The sequence below is a fragment of the Protopterus annectens genome, chromosome 7.part1 (assembly GCF_019279795.1).
Source record: "Protopterus annectens isolate FY-2018-M chromosome 7.part1, PAN1.0, whole genome shotgun sequence".
In the NCBI taxonomy this organism is placed as follows: domain Eukaryota; kingdom Metazoa; phylum Chordata; order Ceratodontiformes; family Protopteridae; genus Protopterus; species Protopterus annectens.
The window spans coordinates 504,881,777-504,906,545 of NC_056740.1; the positions used below are offsets into that span (position 1 = coordinate 504,881,777).

General features: G+C 38.7%; 1 protein-coding gene across 1 annotated transcript in view; it reads right to left on the reverse strand.

The window, feature by feature from the left end:
• Positions 1 to 24,769, reverse strand: part of WDR72 (WD repeat domain 72) — a 2,139,079-nt gene that overhangs the window by 1,378,190 nt on the left and 736,120 nt on the right. Inside the window, exon 12 of the mRNA XM_044078940.1 lies at positions 17,029 to 17,249. Coding sequence (XP_043934875.1) covers positions 17,029 to 17,249 — 221 coding nt within the window. The remainder of the gene's footprint in view (positions 1 to 17,028; positions 17,250 to 24,769) is intronic.

A 24,769-nucleotide genomic window follows, 5' to 3' on the forward strand; every position in this document is an offset into this window, starting at 1 on the left:
AATGCCATGTTTTAAGAGAATGGCTTGTGTTTGCCACTTGTATATTCAGACCCATTGTCTGTATGTAGCATTCTGGGTATTCTGCCAAATGTATTACTTGCTCAAGCTAAATACTGTTCTAACTTCGCTGGCACTTCATCCTTGTTGTGCAACAGGTACAATGTGGTGTACCTTGAGTAATCATCAATGAAACTAAGAAAATACCTCTTCTTTTCTGCAGTCATGTTTTTCATTGGACTGCAAAGATCTGAATGAATGAAGTCCAGAGGTTTTTGAGCTCTACTGCTGCTTTGCTTTGGAAAAGGCTTTCTCATCAGGTTTCCCTTAATGCAGCTGGTACATTTCATTATTTGATCACACTGGCTAATTTTTTCACCACTTGCATAGTTACCCTTAACTATTGTCTTTATTGTGTCAGCACTTCTATGCCCAAGACATCTTTGTCAAGTGTGAATGCAGTTTGAATGTTTTTCCTCATTGGCTGTATTAACCATTTCACTGCAGTTCAGCTAATACAGTTCATGTGTGATTTTGGCCTTTGTAGGTAAGCAATCCCCTTTTGTGATGACACAACTCTCACCTTGGAAAATCACTACATTGCCTTGGTTTGTAAGCTTCTTCACTGATAACAGGTTACCTTCAAGATCAGGCACATACAGAACATTTCTTACACGTATCTTTCTTGTGATATTCTGAGAGATAGGACAGTAAACAAAACAGTCTCCAATTCCTTCTTACTTTATTACCTGCCCAGTAGCTGTGGTGATTTTTTTTCTGTTTTGCTTTGATTGAGTTCAGTGAAGAAATTTCTAGTCATGTGACTTGCAGCTTCTGAGTCAACACACCATGCCTGCACAGATGAAGTATCATATTTGGAGTCAAATGCATACTGAGTCTCCGAAGTGACATCTGCTTTTTCCTTGACAATCTTAGCTTGTTGTGATTTAGCTTGTCTTTGCATTCCAGCATTTATGATTGTACAATCTACCTTTAAGTGTCCTTTTTTTACACACAAAACACTTACATGTTTCCAGCTGCATATTACTATATTTATTTCTGTTTTTCATCTCTATGTCTATACTGGACATACGTTTACTGTTTATGCTTTCTGTCTTGCACTTGTATCCATCCACAAGCTTGCCTTTAATATTCTCTAATGTCAGTTCGCCATCTGCTTGTGCATCAAGTGCTGTAACAAATGTCTCATAATCTTCAGGTAGACCACTAAGTAAAAGGTCTGCAATGTGAAAGTCTTTTATATCCTCCCCAATACCTCTTAGCCTTTCAACCATTTCTAAGGTATGCCTTATATAATCCTGTATATCCTGGTCTTTCAATAGCTTGTTTGATATAGTTATCTAATTAAGTATAGCTTATTGCTCTTTCATGTACCTTTTGCAGTCCCTCCCACATTTCTTTAGCGGTTTCACAGTTGCATATATTTATAATTTGATCATCAGCTATGCAAAGGGAGATTGTGTTCTGAGCTTTTTGATCCTTTTCTAGTCACTCAACCATGGGTTCCACCAGTCTGACTTCATTTCCACATTCCTACATACATTCTCTTATTAGAAGCCTCCTCATCTTGAACTTCCAAGACTGGTAGTTCTGGTTCTTCAGATTCACTATTGAAAGCTTTGCTGAAGATGTGTCGGCAGCCATCTTCACCACTTTTCCCCTTACATTATCTGTCGCTGTATCTTGCACTTATTTGCTGTAGCTTGTTGTATGCACGTGCCAGGGTGTCTAGGTGTCTGGGTCTGTAACCTGTTAGAATAAACTTCTTCTGGGCATTGCAAATAGATGCTAACAGCATGGTTGCAGTCTAAACCAAGGTACGTTTATTTTCCCTTTTCTTTAATGAAACACACTGCACAAAGTTCAGGAAATTACATCAAGCATATTGCCATAAGTGTTCACCAGAAACCACTGCCATCTTGTGGCTAAATATATTATTACACATAACTGAATTATACACACATAGTAGTTGTTGCTATATATTAGTCTAGCAAGTTTATATTACATTGGATCATCCATTAACAACAGTTCAAAAATAGAGGTGAGAAAACCAGATATAGTAGTCAATGAAAAGAAGACAAAAGTAGCACTCATCAAAACTGCTAATTTGGCATAGTAGTATGTTGCTCTGAGTGTATTGCACAGGGTCCTGGGTTCAAGACTTGGCAGTGAAATGCATGGTGGTAACATCACATTATACACCCCGGGGATTACTCATGTGGCTCTGTTTGATAGGGGCACAGGAAAATAACTTTCTTGGATGGCATATGCCAGGGAACCCTGTTGGCTAGGCTTAATTAGGCCCTTGGACCAATAGTCTAGTACCTACCTATGAACCTATGAATCACTGCAATTGCTATGCCCAGTGATTACTATGTCTTGTGAACAGAGAAACACAAAGTCATGAAATACTAGGACTTGCAGGCAGAAACAAGGGCAATGTGGAAGAAGATACCCAGACATTTCTAATAGTAGTAGGAGCAATAGGTCTCATAAAAAAGAATTTACAGTCATACTTGGATATGATGCCAATACATGTAACTCCACATGAATTACAGGAGGAATCAATTATGTGCACATTGTGGGTGCTGTGACAGCATTTTGGCTAACATCAAAGATTGAAGCAATACTAATTTCATGAACTTTAATCCTACTTTGACTTAGGAATGAGGTCCATTCCTGTCATGGTATTAGAAACCCAAAATAATTGGAGGAATTAAACCAAAGGTCAAATAAGTAGATGTAGAAAATCTGATGGCCCACAAATTCAGCTCTGATTTTACCCCACTTCCTCTGCCAGCAGCCTCCCAGGTAATACCATGGAACAAAATCCCCTCAACTGTCACTAGAAAGTAGATCCTAGATGTGCTATCTAAGGCCAAGAGCACCACATTGATGGGCCCTAACAATATCCCAATATGTTTCCTGAATAGCCTGCAGCATAACCTATCAGGACCTCTGATGTCACTTTTTAACCATAACCTCCAGGCAGACTATGTGTGATGCAAATGTAGGACTGCAATGGTCATGCCATCTGCATAAGGGTGGACCATCGACAGACTCTGGAAATTACAGGCCTATAAGTCTGAATAATCTCTTAAGCAAACCCATGGAAAGAATCATCATGGAAATGATTAATAATAGGAAATATACCGATATTAGATCAAACCAAATTTAGCTTTAACAAGGGCACCAAGGCATTGGATGAGGGCAAAATGGGTCATACTGCCTACCTTGATCTGGCTAAGGCATTTGTTAGAATATCCCATTTGGGTATTGTAAACAAACTCCAGAATTAGTCATAAAACTCCTATATTACATGCTGAATTGCCAGCTGACTCAAACAGGACCCGGGAAATTAGAAGAGAGGAATTCACCTCAACAAAGACACTGTTCACTAGCAGAGTCCCTTAGGGTTCTGTGCTCAATTTGCTTCTTTTTGGAATTTACTCCACGAGAGTCAAGTTCAATGCCAAGAGCCTTTGGCTGACCAAGTTCACAGATGATTGGAAATTAGGAGCAGTCACAGAAACTCTTCAAGACTCTTAACATCTTACAGAAAGGATTAACACAGACAAATACCTGGTGCCAAACTCATGACTTAAAACTTAATGCCAAGAAATGTGTAATAGTACCCCTTGGGAAGTTGGTCACCAGTGACAACTACCTCATTGATAACACTCCCCCAAGAGTAAACTCAGTAGTCAGGGATGTGGGGATGTATGCAAATGGTAAACTGGCTTTTGACCAACATTTATTTAAGGTAGTGAGTAAGCTTAACATATAAGCAAGGGCATGTTGTTTAGGTGCAAGGAGATCATTATTCCTCTATACCTGTCCCTGATTAGGCCCAACACTGAGTATAATGGCCCTACAGTATGTAACTGACCAAGCACATGCAGAAATGAGAACATCCACAGAGGTGCCTCACAAAAACAATATAGGGCATTAACAACATGTCCTATGCAGATTGCCTTAAAGCCCTATCTCTATACACTGTATCATATAGACTGGTGAGAGAAGATCTATGCCTGGCATTCAAGGCATCACTATATCCCACTCTGATGGGCGTTTTGCAAATTTGCAAGACTAACAACATCAGAACTACTTGATCTAGGGATGTAAACCTTGCTTCTGACATAAACAGGACATGTTGAAAGGATAGGTTCATGTCTCAGAGAATTTCCCTTCTCTGGAACAGGCTTCACATCTGTAGAACAGAGTGTATGTACTGTATCTTTCAGAAGTATTTCAAGGACTGAATGTGCATATAAATAGCAAAGCACGTGCTAGCTTCAGTGCCATTTTGAGAGTGGAGCCAGAGAGTGAGCAAGTATGAATGTAATAGCTAGTTTGTATATAAGTTTACCTAAGTTAAAGTTATTAAGCCTCAATCCTGATGTGTTTGTATGTAACAAGGCTGCTTGAACAGAACACACAAAGACTCATCTATTACATCCCGACTAGATGAGCGACATGGTGTCAGAACCAGGATTCCAGAGACTGTTTCCCAGAGCTATGAGGTGCAGAGTTAACAGTGAAGGTAAACTAAGAGAAACGAGCATGAAAAAGCGCCAGAAAGAAAACAAAGGTAATGAAAACTTGCATGAACAGCTTATCTTATAAAAAAATATAAAACAGAGTATTACAAGGGCACAAACTGCATTATTAAACAAGTGAGAGGCACAAAAGGTTTATTAATTAAATGAAATGTTTAAAATTAAGATATCTGATAAAATGAGCATCAGAAAATCACAAAAGGGGTTTGGAATTACTTCAGAATTGCAAAACAGGCATATTTAAAGCAAAATATGCATGTTCAAAGCAAAATGGATATGTTTAGAGTAAAACAAGCAGAAGAAAAGTACAATGGGCATGGAAAACAAACGAATAAAACAAATATAATAAGGGCAAAAAAAGGTACATTAAGCATAAATAAAGCAAGGCGACTGCATGTATTTTGGCAAAGCACTGTTTTCCGGCATAACTACTACTTCGTATTGTATTCAGGACATAACTAGAGTTATTAAAAGTCTCTCAAAGTGTGTTAAAGTGCTTACAGTAGGTGCTTATTACTGTGCATGTATTCTGAAGTGTTTATTTGTGTGCAAAGTGCAGCTATTTTGTGAAGTACAAAGTACAACCATTTTGAAAAGTTTCTTGTGCTGCGTGTGTCTATTTGCAAAGTGCTGACATTACAGAGTGCTTCTTGCACTGTAAAGAATTATCTAGCAAAGTACCACCATGTTGGGGAAGTTTCAGTGTGCCATATACTGTTTATTTTCAAAGTGCAGTTACTTTGAAATGTTTCTTACTCTGAGCTTCTTCTGCACAGTTCATTCACACAGTGCAACTATTTTGAAATGTTCCCTACACTGGTTCATAGGTTCATAGGTTCATACTAGGCTATCTGCCCGAGGGCATTTACAAGCCTAGCCCATCGTTTTGTGGCTTACGCCACCCCTTTAGTATGGGGAACTATACCCATTATTTTGCTGTGCCTCTGTCGAGCAGTGACACTGAGGTAATCCCTGGGGTATATCTGTGATCTCCCATCCATTGGTCAAGATTTCTCTTGAACAAGGCCAGCGAGGTGCTCTGCCTCACATGTACCGGGATTTTGTTCCACAGCATAGGGAGTCTTTGGGTGATGAATCTATCCCTCCAGCACGTCCTATTAATAGCCGTGTCAAGGTTTAAGTCTCCCGCCCTTGTGGCTCTGATGGATCTAGATTTTTTGAGGTGAAGCATATTCATCAAATCTGGGTTTGACATGGCCTTGTATGTTAGGCAAAGGTCACCTCTGAGCAGCGGTAAGCGACTGAATAGAGCTGGAGTTCTTTCAGTCGGGCAGCATAGGACAGATTTTTGAGACCCTTTATCCTTTTGGTGAGGAACTTTGTGGCCTCTCCAGCTGCTGCAAGTGTCGGGTCAGATACATTCCGAATGGGGCATTGTACTCAATCATTGGTCTGATGAGTTATGAGTAAAGGGAGACTATGACCTCCCTTGATCTAGATGAGAATCCCTTCATGATAAGGTGGGCAATGTAGAAGGTCTTCCTAACTACTTTAGCTACATGGGTGTCGAATGACAGACTACTATCAACCTGGGTCCCCAGGTCCCTGATAACTTCTTCTGTGCTCAGTGGATTGCCACCTAATTGGTAGCTAGGGGTAACCTTGTTTTTCCCGAAGGGTATGACTATGCATTTTTTGGCATTTAACTTTAGGCCGTGGCTCTGGCACCAGTTATCCGTTTCTGTGAGACCCTTCTGAAGGATATCTGTATCAGATGTGTTTTCTACTATGGCGCCCAGTTTGCAGTCATCTGCAAACTTTGTCAGCCATAACCATCCTGTGTTTGCTTGTACTTCGGAAAAGTAGATGCCAAACAAGAGTGGGCCCAGGACTGAGCCCTGTGGGACACCACTTGTGACAGGCTTTGAGTCTTTTGTTTGCCAATGAGGTGATTTCTTGCAGTACAATAATTTCAAGAGTATTATAGTGCCTGACAGACTTATTTCTCAAAGTTCAGTTATTCAGAGGCTTGTTGTGTTATTGGGCATAGTTACAAATACTGGCATAAATTTCTGGCATATGTATATATATGTGTCTTCATACATATTTGCAAAACCCTTCACTTGTATGTGTTAATATGGCAGATTGATTTTGAAAGCCCTCACCATTTGTATTTGATCAGAATATTGCAGAGAATTGGAGAATATTTGAGCAAGAGTACAATATTTTTATACAAGCAGCTTATTCTGACAAAGATGCATACACCAGGGCATTAATTTTGCTAAACCTAGCTGGATTAGAGGCCATTGAAAGAGAGCATTCATTTGTGTATGCACCAGCAGTATATGAGGGAGAAGGTAAAAACCACCATATTGTAGTACATGCTGAATCAAGGGAAGACCCCAAGTGTTTGAAGTGCAAATTCAAAGAAATGGGTAAGCCCCAGACAAATATTACATTAGGGAGGCATTTCCTTTACACAGCAGATCTGAAACCAGGGGGAACTTTTGCAGCTTATATTACTGACCTGAGAAACAAAGCTAAAATGTGTCAGCTTGGTGACTTAAAAGATGAGTTGATAAAGGACAGGCTTGTATTTGGTATTAATAGTGTTGCTGTGAGAAAGATTTTCCTTTGTGACAGTGATTTAACATTGAGCAAAGCTAATGAGATTTGTTAAATCCATGAAGTTACAGAAAGGCACACAAGTATGCTTGCAAGTGATAACAGCATGATTTTGGCAGGCTCCAGAGCAAATGTATATAGTATGCAACACATGGCAAACAAAAGACCTAGACACATGTCAGCCACAGCTCCTGCAGATTCTCCTGGGAAACCACTTAGTTTTCCAGCAAGTTCTAAGAAAGGAGCATGCTCAGTGCAGTATAAGCGTGAATCAGCAAAACCCAAACTCAGCTTTATTGTTTGCTGTTGAAATTGTGGTGCCAATCATGAGTCTAAAAGAGAAAAATTCTTAGCATTTGGTCAGCAATGCCACAAGTGTAAAAAATGGAATCATTTTCAAAAGTTTTGCAAATCAAGTAAACCTCATGCAGTTATAAAGAAGGGTCACTCAAGAACGCAAGTTGATCAGACAAAGTGTTTTGCGCTGTCCAGATAAATGGTAAAGCCACTGAGCTCAAAGTAGACACTGGTTCAAGGTGTAATGTTATGTCAGCAGACACATTTGCTAAGGTGAGAACTGGTGAACAACTCAATGTGACTAGTAGTGTGGAACTTGTTGCTTATGGAAATGAAGAAATTCAAACCGAAGGCTCAGTAGTGCTTTCATGTTACTTGGCTACAAACTTTTACAGCTTGTTATTCTATGTAGTCAGAAGTCATTATTGGGTCTCAGAGACAGTTTAAGAATGAATCTGCTTTCTTTTACCAAAGAAGTTAATCATATAAGCACATATCCTAGTTCCAATTTTTCTGAAGCCAATTTCTCAGAGTATGCTGATGTTTTCGATGACAAGTCGGGCAAACTTCCAGTTGCGTATTCTATGAAGTTAGATGCAAAGGTCAGTCCAGTGGTCAGACCAGCAAGAAATGTTTTGATAACTATGCAGGATAAAGTCAAAGCTCAGTTGGATAAAATGGTGCAGCAAGGTGTAATTTGTCCAGTTACAGAACCAGTGGAATGGGTATCGTCCATGGTAGCAGCCCACAGAAAAGGTTTAGACAAAATCAGAATATGTACTGACCCAAGAGATTGAACAAAGTGTTAAAAAGCCTGCATCATCCAATGCATGCAGTTGAAGTAGTCGCAGGCCTAATACTGAATGCCACTGTTTTTTTTTCTGTCTTGGATGCAACAAGTTAATTTTGGCAAGTGATGCTTGATCACAAATCCTCATTACTGACTATTTTCAGTACCCCGTTTGGCAGATATAGATTCCTAAGGATGCCATTTGGAATCAATTCTGCAAATGAAGTATTTCAGCATGCAACGTGGAGCACATTTTTTCAGGTTATCGTGCCATAATAGTAGACAATTTATTGGTCAGAGGCAATGGTGAAGCAGAGCATGACAGAAACCTTAAAAGAGTTCTAGACAGAGCACATGAAGTGAACTTAAAGCTCAGTCCTCTAAAGTGCAAATTCAGACTACCAGAAGTTACATATGTAGGTTATTTATTTACTAGCACTGGCTTGAGACCAGATCTGTCCAAGCAAGCAGCTGTTTTAGAGATGTCAGCACCAGATAATGTATAAGCTCTACATTTTCTAGGCATGGTCAGCTATTTAGGCAAGTTTCTACCAGACTTCAGTGAGTTGACAGCACCTTTGATAGAGCTGATATGCAAAAATGGTACATGGTTTTGGTTGGGTAAGCACCAGAAACCATTTGAAGACCTTAAGCAGAAAATTGCCACCCCACCTACATTAAGATACTATGATGTCAATAAACCAATAATTCTTTCCTGTGATGCTTCAAAATTTGGTCTTGGCACATTTATTCATCAAGAAGCCAGACTAGTAGCCTATATATCTAGAACCCATACCCAAACTGAAATGCAATATGGTCAAATTAAAAAAAAAAAACTTTTGGCAATGGTATTTACATGCTCAAAGTTTCATGATTATTTCTATGGTTGAGCTACTCAGACTGAAATGGATGACCAACCTCTAGCTACTATTCTAAAGAAGCTTATGCATTCAGCCCCATTGAGATTACAAAGAATGGTGCTCAAATTGCAAAAGCACAACTTGCAAATGCTCTACACAAAAGGCAAACTTCTTTTTCTGGCTGATACCTTATCTAGAGCACCCCGAAATACAACAGATCAGCTTGATGCAAGGATTTTTGACTTTGACATAATGGAAGTGCATAATTTTTCTACCACAACACTTGATGAGCTGAGAGATCATACAAAGACTGATCCAATTTTGCTGACGCTCACCCACTACATTAATGCTGGATGGCCGTCAAAGCAATCTAGTGTACCACCTCAAGTGCAACCTTATTTTCCTTACAGAGATGAGATGTTGATGGAAGATGGCATTATTTTCAAAGGTCCTAAAATTGTTGTTCTTGCTTCCTTACAACATGAATATATCCAGATTTTGCATTGTGGTCACCTAGGTTCCGAATCTACCAAAAGAAGGGTGAGAGAACTAGTATTTTTGCCTTCTCTAGTGAAATACATTGATAAAGTACTTTCTTCTTGTTCAGTATGCAACAGTAGTAAACTGCATTTGAAAAGAGAACCACTTCAGCTAAGTCAAGTTCCTGAACTACCTTGGTCAACAGTAGCTACTAATATATTCGAGGGGAACAATCAGCAATACTTGGTAATGGTAGACTCTTATTCGAACTGGTTTAAGATCGATTTCCTACCTAATTTAATGTCCACTACTGTTATTACCAAGATGAGTAATTTCTCTGTCCATGCCAGTCCACACAAAGTTATTTCTGACAATGGTACTCAATTTACTAGTCAGTCGTTTCAGAAATTTGTAAGAGAATGGGACTTCTTACATGTTACTAATAGTCCTGAATATCCACAGTCAAATGGAATAACTGAAAATGCAGTACAGTGTGCAAAGCAATTGCTTGAAAGGTCAAAGCGTGACAATACCGATGTCTTTTTGAATTTCCTCAAATCTCAGAAACATACCCTGTGACAATATACTTGGCTCATCTGCTCAGGGTCTTCTATCCAGGCAAACCAGAACAACACTGCCTATTACTTCCAGTTTGTTGAGGCCTAAAGCTAAGAACAACAAAACCATTAAAGCCCAATTATTTAGGAAGCATTCTATCAAGAAGTACAGTTATGATAAATTGAGCAGATTTCTTTATCTATTGAAAGAAGGAGAGACAGTGAGGATACAAACAGCGAAAGGTTTCGACCAAAATGGTCAAGTAACAAGTATATGTAGCTAGCTGAATTCCTACTTCGTAGAATCTGAGGGTGTAGACTACAGGAGAAATCGCAGCTATCTTCTTCCTGTACCAGAATCTATATCACCTGTGATACAGACTCTAGATCTCAGAGCACTCTAGACAATGTTCCTGTTGCAGAACGTCTGTTAACTTCTACTTCTTTTCCTGATGATGTTCCTGATGTTCCAAATGTTGAACATTCAGCAAAGACAGTCCCAGTTGCTAAACCTCGCTCTAAGTTTTATGTCACATGTTTTGGTCGTACTTCCAGATCTAGTTTGAAATACACAGCGACCTGGACTTGATTGTATAAATGTATTTAGTGCTGTATAATTGCATGACAAAGAATTATTTGAATTGACTGCATGTCAACTGATATTGTTAATATGTTAAACTTGTGATATTGTCTATTTCATGTCTGCTTATGCCATTTGTAAATATCTCATCTGTAATATGTCTTCTTTGTTATTATTTATCTGTCTACCTTGGAGCTTTACTCCCTGAGCCTCCACTGAAAATGGACATTAATCCAGTTGGACTATCCCGGTCAACAAATGTAAAATAAAATAAATAAAAATAAATAAAATAATACTGCATGACCTCTTTTTCTCAAAGAGGGAGGATGTACAATAGAGTGTGTGTACTGTATCTTTAAGAAGCACTTCAAGGACTAAACATGCATATAAAATAGCAAGCACATGCTAGCTTCAGTGCCATTTTGAGATTGCAGCCAGAGAGTGAGCATGTATGAATGTAATAGCTAGTTTGTATATGTTTACCTAAGTTAAAGTTATTAAGCCTCAATCATAATGTGTCTGTACATAATAAGGCTGCTTGAACAGAACCCACAAAGACTTGTCTATTACATCCTGACTAGAAGAGCGACAACATCTATGTGAAGTAGAGATCTTTCCTAACCCTACTCAAGTGTAACCTGGACCAGTGGATGGGAAACAGAAAATTCACCCTGATCTAGCATCTATGTCTGTAAATGACAGAGGCAGCATATAAATCATGCACAAGCTTATATATGCACCTTATATATACCCTTTAAAGTAACCTCTAAGGCATAAAAACTTATGGGATACATTTAGGATGCATTGTTAGGCTTATACAGGCTTCAGTCATTAGCCTACTATACACCTATGAACATAAGATTCTATTCAAAAAGAGCAACGGGATTCTATTATTACTCAAGTTCGCTGTCCTTTTTCTCCATATTTACTGTCCCTGCTATGAATAAACAACAATACAGCATTTAAAATATTTTAAATCAACTGTACTAATACTAATAGATTGTGCTATTAAAGTTTGATAAGCTATACCATTACGCAAGGCTGCTGCTAAAGCTATTATTAGAAAATTGACACTGTTATTTTCTAAAGATGGTATCCCTTTAACAAAAACTTTCTGTCCAAGGCATGGGTTTATGTCAAAGTTAGTGCATCAACTGTGATGATGCTTTATGGTAAGCAAATGGAAATGTCAGTGCACCATTCTTAAATAGAATGTTTAATAGAGAGATTCAAGAGAAACACTGTTTTTTAAAAACAACTGTGCCCCCGCACCCCCCCCCCCCAACTATGTATACTAACTCCAGGATCGCACTGGGAAAAGGGCATATTCCTTTTACTTTAATGTATCAGTGTTATGAGTTTCAGTCAAATGAGTTTTCAGTCTTTTGAACTTTCAGTGTTTTGGTCTCAGTCAAATGAATTTCAGTCAAATGAAATTTAGGTCATATGAAGTAGACCCATATATATATATATATATATATATATATATATATATATGCTGCACAAAAAAATGTTTAGTGTGCATTGCAACACCATTGGTAACACAATATTTAATAGTTAGCGCTAGGTCAATGAACACTGGATCATCTACACAGCAATGTGTTGTTTATTGTCTGCTAACATCATGCCTAACTGGCGTAATACTAGACACTTACACAGTGTGTGTTACTGTTTGGCAACAGAGGTGTGATCTACTAGACAATATAGGCTATACCTCTGAGTGCATTATTTTAGTTATAAAATGATCCCTAAACATAACAACTAGATAAAGATAAATATAAATTGCAATCAAGTAGCAAGAGAAGAAATCAAAAACTACTGGAAAAAAGAAGAAGAAGAAATAGCATCTTGGATTAATTGCTTCTGACAGTATAAATTATACTGGGTTTATCTCATACACACAAGGTAGAGAGTTTGATTCTTACCTTTGGGATAGGAAATTGGGCTAGGCTTAAAATGACCCACAAGGGCAGATGGCCTAGTAATAACCTATGAACCTACCCCCCGCAAACACACACTCACACACACACACACACACACACACACACACACACACACACACACACAATTCTTTTCTTCCTGCACAACATAAACCATGACAGGTATATATCCAATTCTCATGCTAGTCATCAATAAAGGAAGTGTCTGAGCTAAAATTAGCTTAATTTTAATGATACACATTTTATGAAAACCCAGCAATAAACCTTAAATATCATATCCAATTAACTAGTTATGTACTGGATTACATATACCTATCCCATTTTATGACACTTTTCACCCACTGAAAAAACAAAGGAAGAAGAAAGGTTTCCAAAACCCTACACCAATCTCTTGCTCAGACATACAGTAAAATACTTTGGGCAGTACAATTTGTTATTCTGCAAATTTGCAATAATCGTGATTATTTCAAGGTACTCTAATGGAGACCTCAAGAACCTTATTAAGAATAAAGAGTACAGTGAGGTCTCATTTTTGATTGGACAAAGCCATTTTTGATTGACTTTTTTCTTTAATTCACCTAGGCAACAAACAAACTTCAGAGTATTAAGCACCATGTCCTGAATACTTAGCCCTGACCCTTGACCATAAGTCTCAACTGTCCAGATTTTTCAGAATGGCCAGATTTTCACCTCACAAAATTTGTTGTTTCTGGCAAATCAGTGAGAACTGAACTCATTAAATAATGACATACTTTTGTGTTTCAAACAATTTCTTTCAGAAAATGCATAATAATATAAATCCTGTTATTCTACCAACTTTCTACGAGCAGTATTTAAATCCTGTTCTTATATTTGACCATGTTCTCCCTATTATTTTAGGCTTTGTCCAGTTTAGTTGTGCTAAGAGGTTGAAAGGTATGCCCCCCTGAAACTGCTTTCATGAGAGGCAGAGACATATGTTACTTTTTTCATGACCAAAAAGAGACCAGTAATTTAAATTTGGAGGGTGTGTGTGGCTCACCACCATATTGGGGATTCAGAGGACCCTTCCCTGCCTGAAAAACACTTACATTTCAGTCAGCCTGATCATCAGGGGTTTAATCTTTAGTTAGTTATAGCTGAAGGATTTATTATATCCTTGTTTTAAATACAAGGACAATATACATTAAATTTGTGCTTGGCTTTGCTGCATTGCTGCCTATCAAGCAGTGTAGCTGCATTGTTTACTTTGTTTCTCTGAATGTCCTGGTCTTCAGTAGAATGTCCATGTTTGCACAAGCATTTTCACTGAAACCAAAATTAAATATTTTTGCCAACAGTCCCTTCTGTAGTGTGCCCATGTATGCACATGCATTTCAATTACATCAAAATAAATAATTTCCCCCACCAATCCCTTCAGTAGTTTGTCTATGCATGCACATGCATTTCACTTACATCAGAATGAATAAATTCCCCCACCAATCCCTTCAGTAGTTTGTCTATGTATGCACAAGCACCAGACTGAAACATTTCTCCCAGTGACCAGTTAAGTAGTCTATCCATGTATGCACAAGCATTCAAATGATAACAAAAGTTAATAATTTCCTCCAAGATTCCTTCAGTAGTTTGTCCATGTATACACAAGCACTCAAATGTCATCAAAATGAATAATTTCCCCAAAAGATCTTGTCAGTATTTTATTTATGTATGCAGAACCACCAAAATTAAACATTTTCCCCAACAATCCCTTCTGTAGTTTGCTCACATATGCACATGTATTTCACTGACATCAAAATGAATAATTTTCCCCTAATCCCTTCTGTAGTTTGTCGATGATGTATGCACAAGCAGTCATATTATACCAGAATGAAACATTTCCCCCAACTACCCCTTCTGTAGTTTGTCCATGATGTATGCACAAACAGTCATATTATACCAGAATGAAACAGTTCCCCCAATAAACCCTTCGGTAGTTTGCCCATATATTCACAAGCACACTAGTACATAACCCCCCTACTTACTTCATAGACATGTTGTTTTTTTCCTGCCCTCTCAGTCTCTATTCCCAAACACAAAATGTACCCACAGTGAGTGATTTTGATTGCCAAAATAATACCTCTCAGCTCATTGTTTGTGCCAAAGATAAAGGCCAACAGACAGTCTTTACTGCACCACAGCACCTCCACCTCTACCGGCACAGCCATTCATACATCTTACTGGGACAGTGCCCAAGCAAAATGAAGTAGCAACTGAAGGCATGCAGGAGCCAGATGTCCATTTATGATGTATGTGTATGCACTGCTGTTTCCCTTTAAGGGAAATAAAAAAAGATACTTGATAAAAAAAAAACAAAATATATATATATATATATATATATATATATATATATATAAAATATAAATAGTTATATATGTGTGTGCATATACTGTATATATATATATATATATATATATATATATATATATATATATATTTTTTTTTTTTTTTACATCTGCAAATTAAGTCTGGACAACACAGCACGTAGGGTGAACTAGTCTTTAACTCTGTTCTTTATTAATGTATATTAGAATGTACAAATTTACTTTACAAATCCTATCAACATTCTTCTTTGAACACTGCTTTGTATCTATTTTTTTACGAAAATTACCTCCTCTATTTTTACTTGTCCCATCTTTGTTTCTTTTATTTCCTTTATAATATCCAGTACTTCATTTTCAACAAGTTTAACCTTGATTTCCGTTTTTGTTTAATTGCTTTTTTGGCTGCCAGCAATATTAAGCTTAATAAAGCCTTACTTTGCCTCAGCAGATCGAAAACAAAACAGCAACTTAATAGCATCACCTCCTTAGTCAACATGTCATGCTGCCCAATAGCCACGTCAGGACAATCTGTAGGGAGGCCTTAAAGATCAAGTGCAGCTGGGCACTTAATTTTAAACAGTGTTTTTTGCCCTCGTGGTCTGGTTCTATAGAGTGTCCATTTTCAATCCTGATGATTTTATCTTCCTTCACTGTTGTGTTTTAGTAAAATATAATTTAAATCCATATGCTATTCTTTGCAGTTTCCTGCACACATGCCAGCATGCTTCCTAGTCATGTGTCCTCATTAGCCTCTAAAGAAGAGAAATATAATCTCCATGCACCATTTAACCAGCATTTAGGGAGTAAAGAAAGGTGTAAGTGTTGTGAGCTGTAAATTTTTCAGCAACATAAGAAGGTAATTAAAAAGAAATTGGAAGGAACACTATTAGATAAAAGATTTGTAATTTCTGCAACTGCATGTGACATGCAAACCAAGCTATAGATAGACAGTACAGCTTAAGAACTACATACAATTTCTTACACTTTAATAAAATACAAACAAATTCCAAATTTCAAGAGGCATGGACACATCACAAAACCATGGTTACCCATGATGAGTAACAAACTACTCAGACAACAGGCCATTTATATCTAGCACTTGATTCACAGCAATGACTACGGCCCTTGACCTGTATGAGTTGTTCCCATGAATGAACAATATACTGAGAGCAGTATAGGAAACACAGTGGTTAGAGGTTACAAAATCTTAAAGTGGTACACAGGTATGTTTGAACATTAAGGTTTATTTCCTTTTTATGAAAGTTCAACAATCCAAAATGTTGCATAAAATGGAATTCAACTACAGAAGAAATTGTAAGACGTGGCTATCATAATAGATGTTCAATGTTAAAAAGTTAGAATAAAAAGTCCAAAAATGTTAGATGATTTAACAGCCTTGTTGCATGTCTTAAACTCAAGGACAAGTGCAATAGTTGCTAGCGTAATGAGTGCACTCTGATATCTGAGTGTGCTGTGGACAGATGTGAAATGGTGAGTAAGGTTTCTAAACCACCATGAATGGAATACTAACTTCACTGAATCCTACATTTAACATACCAGCTAAAATTAAACAATAAATATCTAGGGTACTCACAGCCAGTGATGGAAATCTATCATCTGTGGGATTTTGACTGAATGACTCTAGGTCAGAATCCTGCCTAGACATAATGATACAGTCGGTCTGCAGATCTGCAGTCGGCCAAGCATAGGGAGCTATAAGATCAGTAAGGAGTGCTACTTATCATTGGCTTGGAGCATGCATGGAAGGGAGGCCGTCTTTCTCCAGTAACACACTGTGCATTTGTGGGGAACAGGGTTCTAAACTATCACAGATGATTTGATAAGACACATGAACCATTAACTAACTCAGATAAATGTATGTATTGTGATATTTGCTAAAGTATGTATGAATCTCCATTATGGAAAATCATGTGATAAGTAACATTTCTGAAAATCAGCTTAGACACAAATATTAAAAACATATTCTTTTTTTAATACTAGTCAGTCAAAATTAATACTTACACTGCTCTCATCTGCTGGTGCAGACAGACCAATCACTGTGCTTGCATGCAGAATAAATTTATGTAGTGCCTCTCCTGTAAACATATCCCATAGGATCACACAGGAATCATGTCCACCAGAGACCAACCAAGTTGGAGAAAAATTCACAGAGATAGTAAATGGGTAAAGTAAGCAGGATACGGCACCATTATGTCCATTTAGAACCCTGTGAGGCAACCAATCTGAAATGAAAAACAGTGTTATATTCTTAACAAATTCTTTATCTTTCTTATACTGGTCACCTAAACTTGTAAATAACAGTTGACTAGGACACTTGTTATTCAAACATTTATCAGCTGTATCAGCCTTTTGCAAAAGAATGTTGAGTATTGCAGGATTCAATTTTTTATATATTCTGTAGTCCTCACTAGTAAAGTGCATGACTTTGGTCATGGAAGGAAGCATCATCTATTTGCTTCTTTAGTTTGTGCTTGCTAGAAAGTATTGTAGAAAGTAAATGATTTCTTTCAGGAAAGCCTGAAAAAAAATCTGAAAAATTTAAGGTTACTTAGAAAACATGCAAATGAAATGTAAATACATGTTATGGTGGTGGGCTTACCTGCTTGCTCTCCAGCCTAATATCAGTCCCTGGGATTCATGAAGCTTGCACCAGGCGCTGGAGTAGCATCGGTGATCCAACGCCAAATATGGCCGCTGAGCGATTCAGGTACGAGCTGTTTCCACATGCACTACCAGCGTATGCCAGAGCTGCACAGCTCCCGGCGCATGTATGCTAATTACCTCATGCGCAGCAGTGTAGCATGCAAATGAAGGTATATAGCGATTCATAAAATGGTGCAGGCTTAGTGTAAACATGAAGAAATGTAAACCAAAAAAATGGTTTACATTTTTTCAAACATAAAATTGGAGCCATGAAAGTGGACCAAACTTACGTATTATAATGTTAATATATGCCAATGGCTAAATATATAGCTAATGGCATAAAAAACATGTACAACACATAAAAAATAACAGTAAATGTCATGGCCACACTAATGCCAAGTAAAACCGCAGTGCGTGGTGTGCAAACGGGATCACAATTAAAATCTATTTATATGTCATAAAACTGCAATGTAACACAATTCATGAACTCCCCACAATAATCAATGGCACGCATGCTACACCTCAACCATGGTGCAAGGGTTGCTAAGGGTCTGTGACAGTGTTCTGTGCGGTAACTAGGAATTAGAAGTCAATGCCATGCAAATGAGTCAAGTAATACCGAATCTCAAACTCCCCGCCAGCGTAAGGATGTACCACATGGCGTAGCGGTACAACACCGAGGTGTGGCCTGGAGGTAAACATGACATCAAGAGAGGGGTGCGCCACCGTAGCTGTAAGCACATTGGAGCATTGCTAATCCAGGTTGCCTATTGCTAAGCAAAGCCACATGATAGGGGTGTGGAAGTAGCCATAGCTTTGTTTAGCTGAGAGCACACAAGGTAACTGAAAGTGCATGCGAACGTGGATGAAAACATGCTCAAAACCCGGTAAATGGCTGTGCGCCGCGCACACCACAGCTGAAACAGGAAGGATACGGGAAGAAAATAAGGAAAAGCTGCAGCATGGTAATTTTAGTACAAATGAATAATTAACACCTAGGAACTCACAGTGGGCCATTGACAACAGCTAACAAGGCTGCTAGCAGCTACCTGTAGAACAGGAAAGGGGAGGTTCCGTACTGCAAAGAAAAGAGAACTGTCACAGCAGAACAAAGCAAACTTGCAGTAGATCAGCTACATAACACATTTCACAACACAATCCTGGGATGTGAAAGTACAAAACAAGAAAGCAGGCAGCTGGATGCATGCCTGACAATGGGAGGGGAATCGAGTTGAAAAGTGAAGTAAAGGGCAATAGATGAATCATGGCAGCCAAGCGTAAGTCAACACCAAAGGCCCCACAATAGCAGTACCTGCTGTAAAACCCATAATTAAGATACCCTGCAGCTGGAATTGCGCATACACACCAAATTACACCAGCATCATCCATTGCACAATAGTATAAGGTGTGAAAGCCCCACACACACACTTGTGTATTCCCAGACACTCTGCACCATTGGTGTATACAGACGGGGAACTTTTAATATGTACATGTTAGGGGCTGCCATAGCTTTGATTCACCAGCATGTGTTGGAGACTGACAGTGGTTTGGAAGATGATGCTGACAACCATCCCAGGTACCGGAGGAGGAGAAGAGTGTTCAGACCCAGGGTAACCTACCAGGGGCTACATGATCCGGAGATAGTAGAGCGTTACAGGCTGGACAGGGACACCATACAGCAACTTGTTGAGCTGTGCCGGCCATGCCTCAGAGCCAGAAGTAACAGAGGGGAACCCATCCCAGTGGAAATGAAGGTATGTGTAAGCTTGAGAATACTAGCCACAGGTACCTTCCAAAGGCCAACTGGGGATATCATGGGGATCTCACAGGCATCAGCATCCAGGGTACTCCACCATTTCCGGGTCAGGAATCTATCCGTCCAGCACGTCCTAGTCATCATTGACTGCCAGAGTGTCTGAATTCAGCTGAAAGCTTGAGGAGGTGTGTACTCTCTCTAGTTAGTATCTTCAGTAAGGTAATGTGGTTGCCGTTGCAGCAGTCAGTAGGTTAACATGAACGAACGGAGTATTGGAGAGGATGACTGTCTATCATCTCGAGTAGGCATCAGCTGAGGCAGAGATCCCCTATAACAGGAGCAGCAAGTTGTGGGGCTGACCAAGTCATCTGATCATACTAAATGAAGGAATATATTGTAATCACTATATTACTGCAAGCAAGACTGTGACAGATTTGAGTATACAAGTGAAGAAACTGAATATGACCCAGTGTAAGGATTCTCCTAAAATGTGCTCCTCTGTTCTCCATCTGCTGAGCGATTCCTGGCTTTAGCGTCCTTGGCTGTATACCTAGCTATCCATATTGCTTATGCTGCAGTACTCTAAAATCTTCCTGCTTGAAGGCTAAGGACCCCTTCCAGGTCTCCAGCTGCAATCATCTCACTACCTCCCAACCAGATACCTTCTCAAAGAGGAAGCAAGAAATATTACCTAGCTATCCATATTGCTTATGCTGCAGTACTCTAAAACCTTCCTGCTTGAAGACTAAGGACCCCTTCCAGGTCTCCAGCTGCAATCATCTCACTGCCTCCCAACCAGATACCTTCTCAAAGAGGAAGCAAGAAATACCTAGCTATCCATATTGCTTATGCTGCAGTACTCTAAAACCTTCCTGCTTGAAGACTAAGGACCCCTTCCAGGTCTCCAGCTGCAATCCTCTCACTGCCTCCCAACCAGATACCTTCTCAAAGAGGAAGCAAGAAATAGTACCTAGCTATCCATATTGCTTATGCTGCAGTACTCTAAAACCTTCCTGCTTGAAGACTAAGGACCCCGTCCAGGTCTCCAGCTGCAATCATCTCACTGCCTCCCAACCAGATACCTTCTCAAAGAGGAAGCAAGAAAGTATGTGCTATCCTACACCTGATAATTAGTCTGTCTGTATATAGTCTTTCAGGTGGTTTTAAAGTACGCTTCCAAGCCAGGATAGTCAGTAGCCTTACCCCCTACCCACCACTTAACCTGTATATCTCTCTTATCACTAGTAAATGCTCCCTAACTGTCTTTATCCTACCATATCTTAGGCCAGACTCTAAACTTATTTAAACATCTGTTTTTTATGCCCACCAGGTGGCACTCATCCCCAATCTTACTTCCCATAGGTCTATCCCTTTGGCTCACAGTCTATTTCACCTACACTGCTGAGGTGGAAATCTTGCTAATACTCTTGCCTGTTTAGATTTTCTCCTCCTAGTTGTACCCCTTTGTTCCACGTAATTTCTCTAGCTCTACCTCTACCATCTCTACTGTTTCTCTTAACAATACTTACCTTCAACAGTCAGTGCTCTGCTGATTGTTTCTATCTCAACCTGTCCTGCTCCTCCTCCTCCTTGTTTCTGCCCACTCCGTTCGCCCTGCAGGCTCACTTCGCTCCCCTACCCTACCCCCAAATTCCACCCACCCCCAGACATCCTAGACTTATAATACTAGACCACACCCTCCTCCACTTTCCAGCAAATAAGACACTCCCTCTACCTGAGATAATTAACCACACCCACTCAGCACACAACCTATCACTTGCCCCCTCCTATAGCTCTTTTACTTCCACATAAACTTCTTTTACTTCTACACACCTTTCATACCTTGCTTATATTTTTTTCTGTAATTATAGTACTCATGCCTACCACTACTACCCCTACACTAACTATACTACTACTCAGCACCATACTTTTATCCATCTTAACCTCAGCCTATGTCCTAACCTCCTTTGAACACTTAACTTATTTTCATTTTCAATACCCCAACAAACAAACAACCACACATAGTCACACCCCCACCCATAATAATATAAAAATCTTATCCACACCTACGTACCTACTAGCAAAGTACCACAGACTGGTACACATTAAATACAATAGCCTAATACCTAAAAAAACTCAGTATCAACTTGGTAACTTACATTATATTTTGCTTAGACTAAAAAAGCATTCCTTACAAGATGGAGACATCCATCCTAATCCAGGCCCAGCTAATATCCTTTCTACTGAATCTCTCAACACTAAACTCTCTATCCTACATACCCCAAACAAACACCATAATGCACTCCTGATAGCACACCTCAACATTCAGAGTGTTAATAACAAAGTTCCACATCTACACGCTGTCTTGGATGTACACTCTTTTGACATTCTATGTTTGACAGAGACATGGCTAAAACCAGCAACCCAGGATAATGAAATCCTCCCATTAGGCTACAATATACTGCGACTAGACAGTTTAAAGAGAAAGGGAGGAGGAGTAACAATTATTTTCAAGGATGGATTACAAGTCACCTCATTACCTTATAACACACCTAGAGACAGTAATGCAGAAGTTCTTATTTCTAAAGTACAACTTAATTCTAGTAAATCCATGTACATCTTTTGCATCTACCTACCTCCTGGGAACAATATAGCTACACTTGAAGACATACTTAATTGGGCAGCATCAACCTTCCCACAAGAAACTATAATCCTTGGTGACTTCAATATTGACTGGAAATGCTTTGCTACTGACCACCCTACTTCCCATATCAACCTTCATGGTTTCTCACAGACCATCACTTCCCCAACTAGAATTAACAAACCAACCAAAAAAGAGAGAACCTTGGATTGGATTGTTATTAATAACCACCATCAAACTTACAAAGTAGGTGTCCTCCCTGACGATGTAAGTGACCACTCCTTGACCTATATAATCAGGCAAAAGATTGATATCCCACACCAAACATCATATAGGACTATACGGTCAAATAAACAGTTTAACCAAAGGTTATTCCAAACTGAACTTAGCTCTTGTGATTGGTCTCCCCTAAAAATCCTCCCACTTGAAGAGGCTGTTATACACTTTAACTCTACCTTCTTAAATATCCTTGACCAACATGCACCAAAACGTACTATCAGAACTAGGTCTAAACCAGCCCCATGGCTCTCTAAAGACACCAGGAAAAAAATGTTACTCAGAAATAAAGCCTGGACTAGGTGTAGAACTACAAAAAACTTAACAGATCAACAAACATTTAGACAAATGAGACATATGACAAAAAAAGCTATACTTTCAGACAAAAAAAAACTTTTACTGTAAAATGCAGCAAACTAACCTAAACAACCCCCAGAAATTCTGGGCAAGTATCAATAGTCTGTTACACCCCGGTCACTGCAGTACACCAACCCCAACTGGTGCTAATCATGAAACTCCCAACCAAACTGCTAATGCGTTTAATAAATTCTTTACCGAAGCCATCCAATCTCTAGCCAGCCACCTAACCCCTGACAGCTCCAGCCTTCCTAACCTCATCTCCAGCTCTCTTCCTACTTTCCTATTCCAACCCATCTCCACTAATTTCATCCACAAACTCATTCTAAAACTTAAGCCTTGTACTCCTTCTGCTGACTAGATTCCAGCACAATATCTGCAAAAAGCTGCCAAAGCAGTAGCTTATCCAATATCAATCCTAATAAACAGAACCATTAACGAGGGAACCATCCCAGTCATCTGGAAAATCTCACACATTATCCCCCTACATAAAGGAGGCAACTCAAATGAATACTCTAACTACCGACCTATAGCCCTACTATCCCCCTTAGCAAAAATAATGGAAAAATGTATTCATCATCAACTTCTAGACCACTTACTAAAACATAACCTACTTACACAAAGCCAACATAGCTTTAGACCATACCATAGTACCACTACAGCCCTCTTATCATTCACTGACACTATTAACAGAAATTGCAATAATAATACTCTCTCTTCAGCCCTATTTATTGATCTATCAAAAGCTTTTGATATGGTTAACCACACATTGCTTATTAACATTCTTAAATCACTTTCTCTCGATACTCTAGCTGTACAATGGTTTAGCTCCTACCTAATTGACAGACAGCAAGCTGTTATGTGGGAAAATAATCTATCATCCCACCTACCAGTTACACTAGGTGTTCCCCAGGGCTCTATTATTGGTCCTTTATTATTCTCTATTTTTATTAATGATCTCTGCAAAGCTACTCCTCATGCAACCTGTATACAATATGCAGATGATTCAACAATAATCTGCACAGCCAAATCTTCATCAGAACTACAGTCCTTAACTCAGGAAATGTTTCACACAATAGAGTCATGGTTCTTAAAATGCTGCCTCCTCCTTAATCCTAAAAAAACTAAGCTCCTGCTGTTTACCCCTACCGGAAGCACATACCTATTGATTTCTCTGTTACTTCTAACAATGGTACCCTCATATCCCCTGACACTACCACTAAGCTTCTAGGAATTACTATAGACAACAACCTTAACTTTGACTCCCATATTAATAACACAATAAAAACAGTTAACAGAAAAATGGGCTTTCTATATAGAGTCAAATCCTTCCTCACTCCAATAGCTAGATCTACTATTGCCCATTCTCATCTAATCTCAACACTCCTTTATGCCTCACCAATCTATACCAATCTGTCAAAACATAATTGTCTCAAACTAGCTACCTCCTATAATAACATTGCAAGATTTGCCACTGGTAATCCCTATAGAACCCATCACTGTAAGAATCTGAAACAACTAGGATGGCTTGAACTACCTCATCAGCTTCAATATAGTCAACTTATCATTGCTCATAAGATCCTCTACCACCCAAATAATACCCCAATACTCTCAAATATCATCACCCCCTATAAAAATCTCACTAACTTACGATCAGCAAATAAATTATTAATTAACATTAGTAAGTCAAACAACTTGGCAGGTGATTCTCTGTTCTCACACTCTACTGGGAGAAACTGGAACCTTCTACCTACTGAATTAACTTCTCTTCCTTCTCTACCCCTTTTCAAACAACAACTGAAAATACTCCTTAGAACAAAATGGCTATGCCCTTGTAACAACCCTGACTAACTGATTAAGATTACTTTTTTTGCTTTCTCTCTTTTGTCAATTTTGTACTTATTGTATATGTAATCAGAACAGTTTATCTGTAACTTCTATGATTTGACTCATTATAAATGTCATTTTCTATATATTTGTAAATAGTATTTAACTATTGTCTTCTCTATTTTTGTATTTATTATTAACCAGGGTGTTTATATATTGTAGATGATTACTAACCAGTGTGT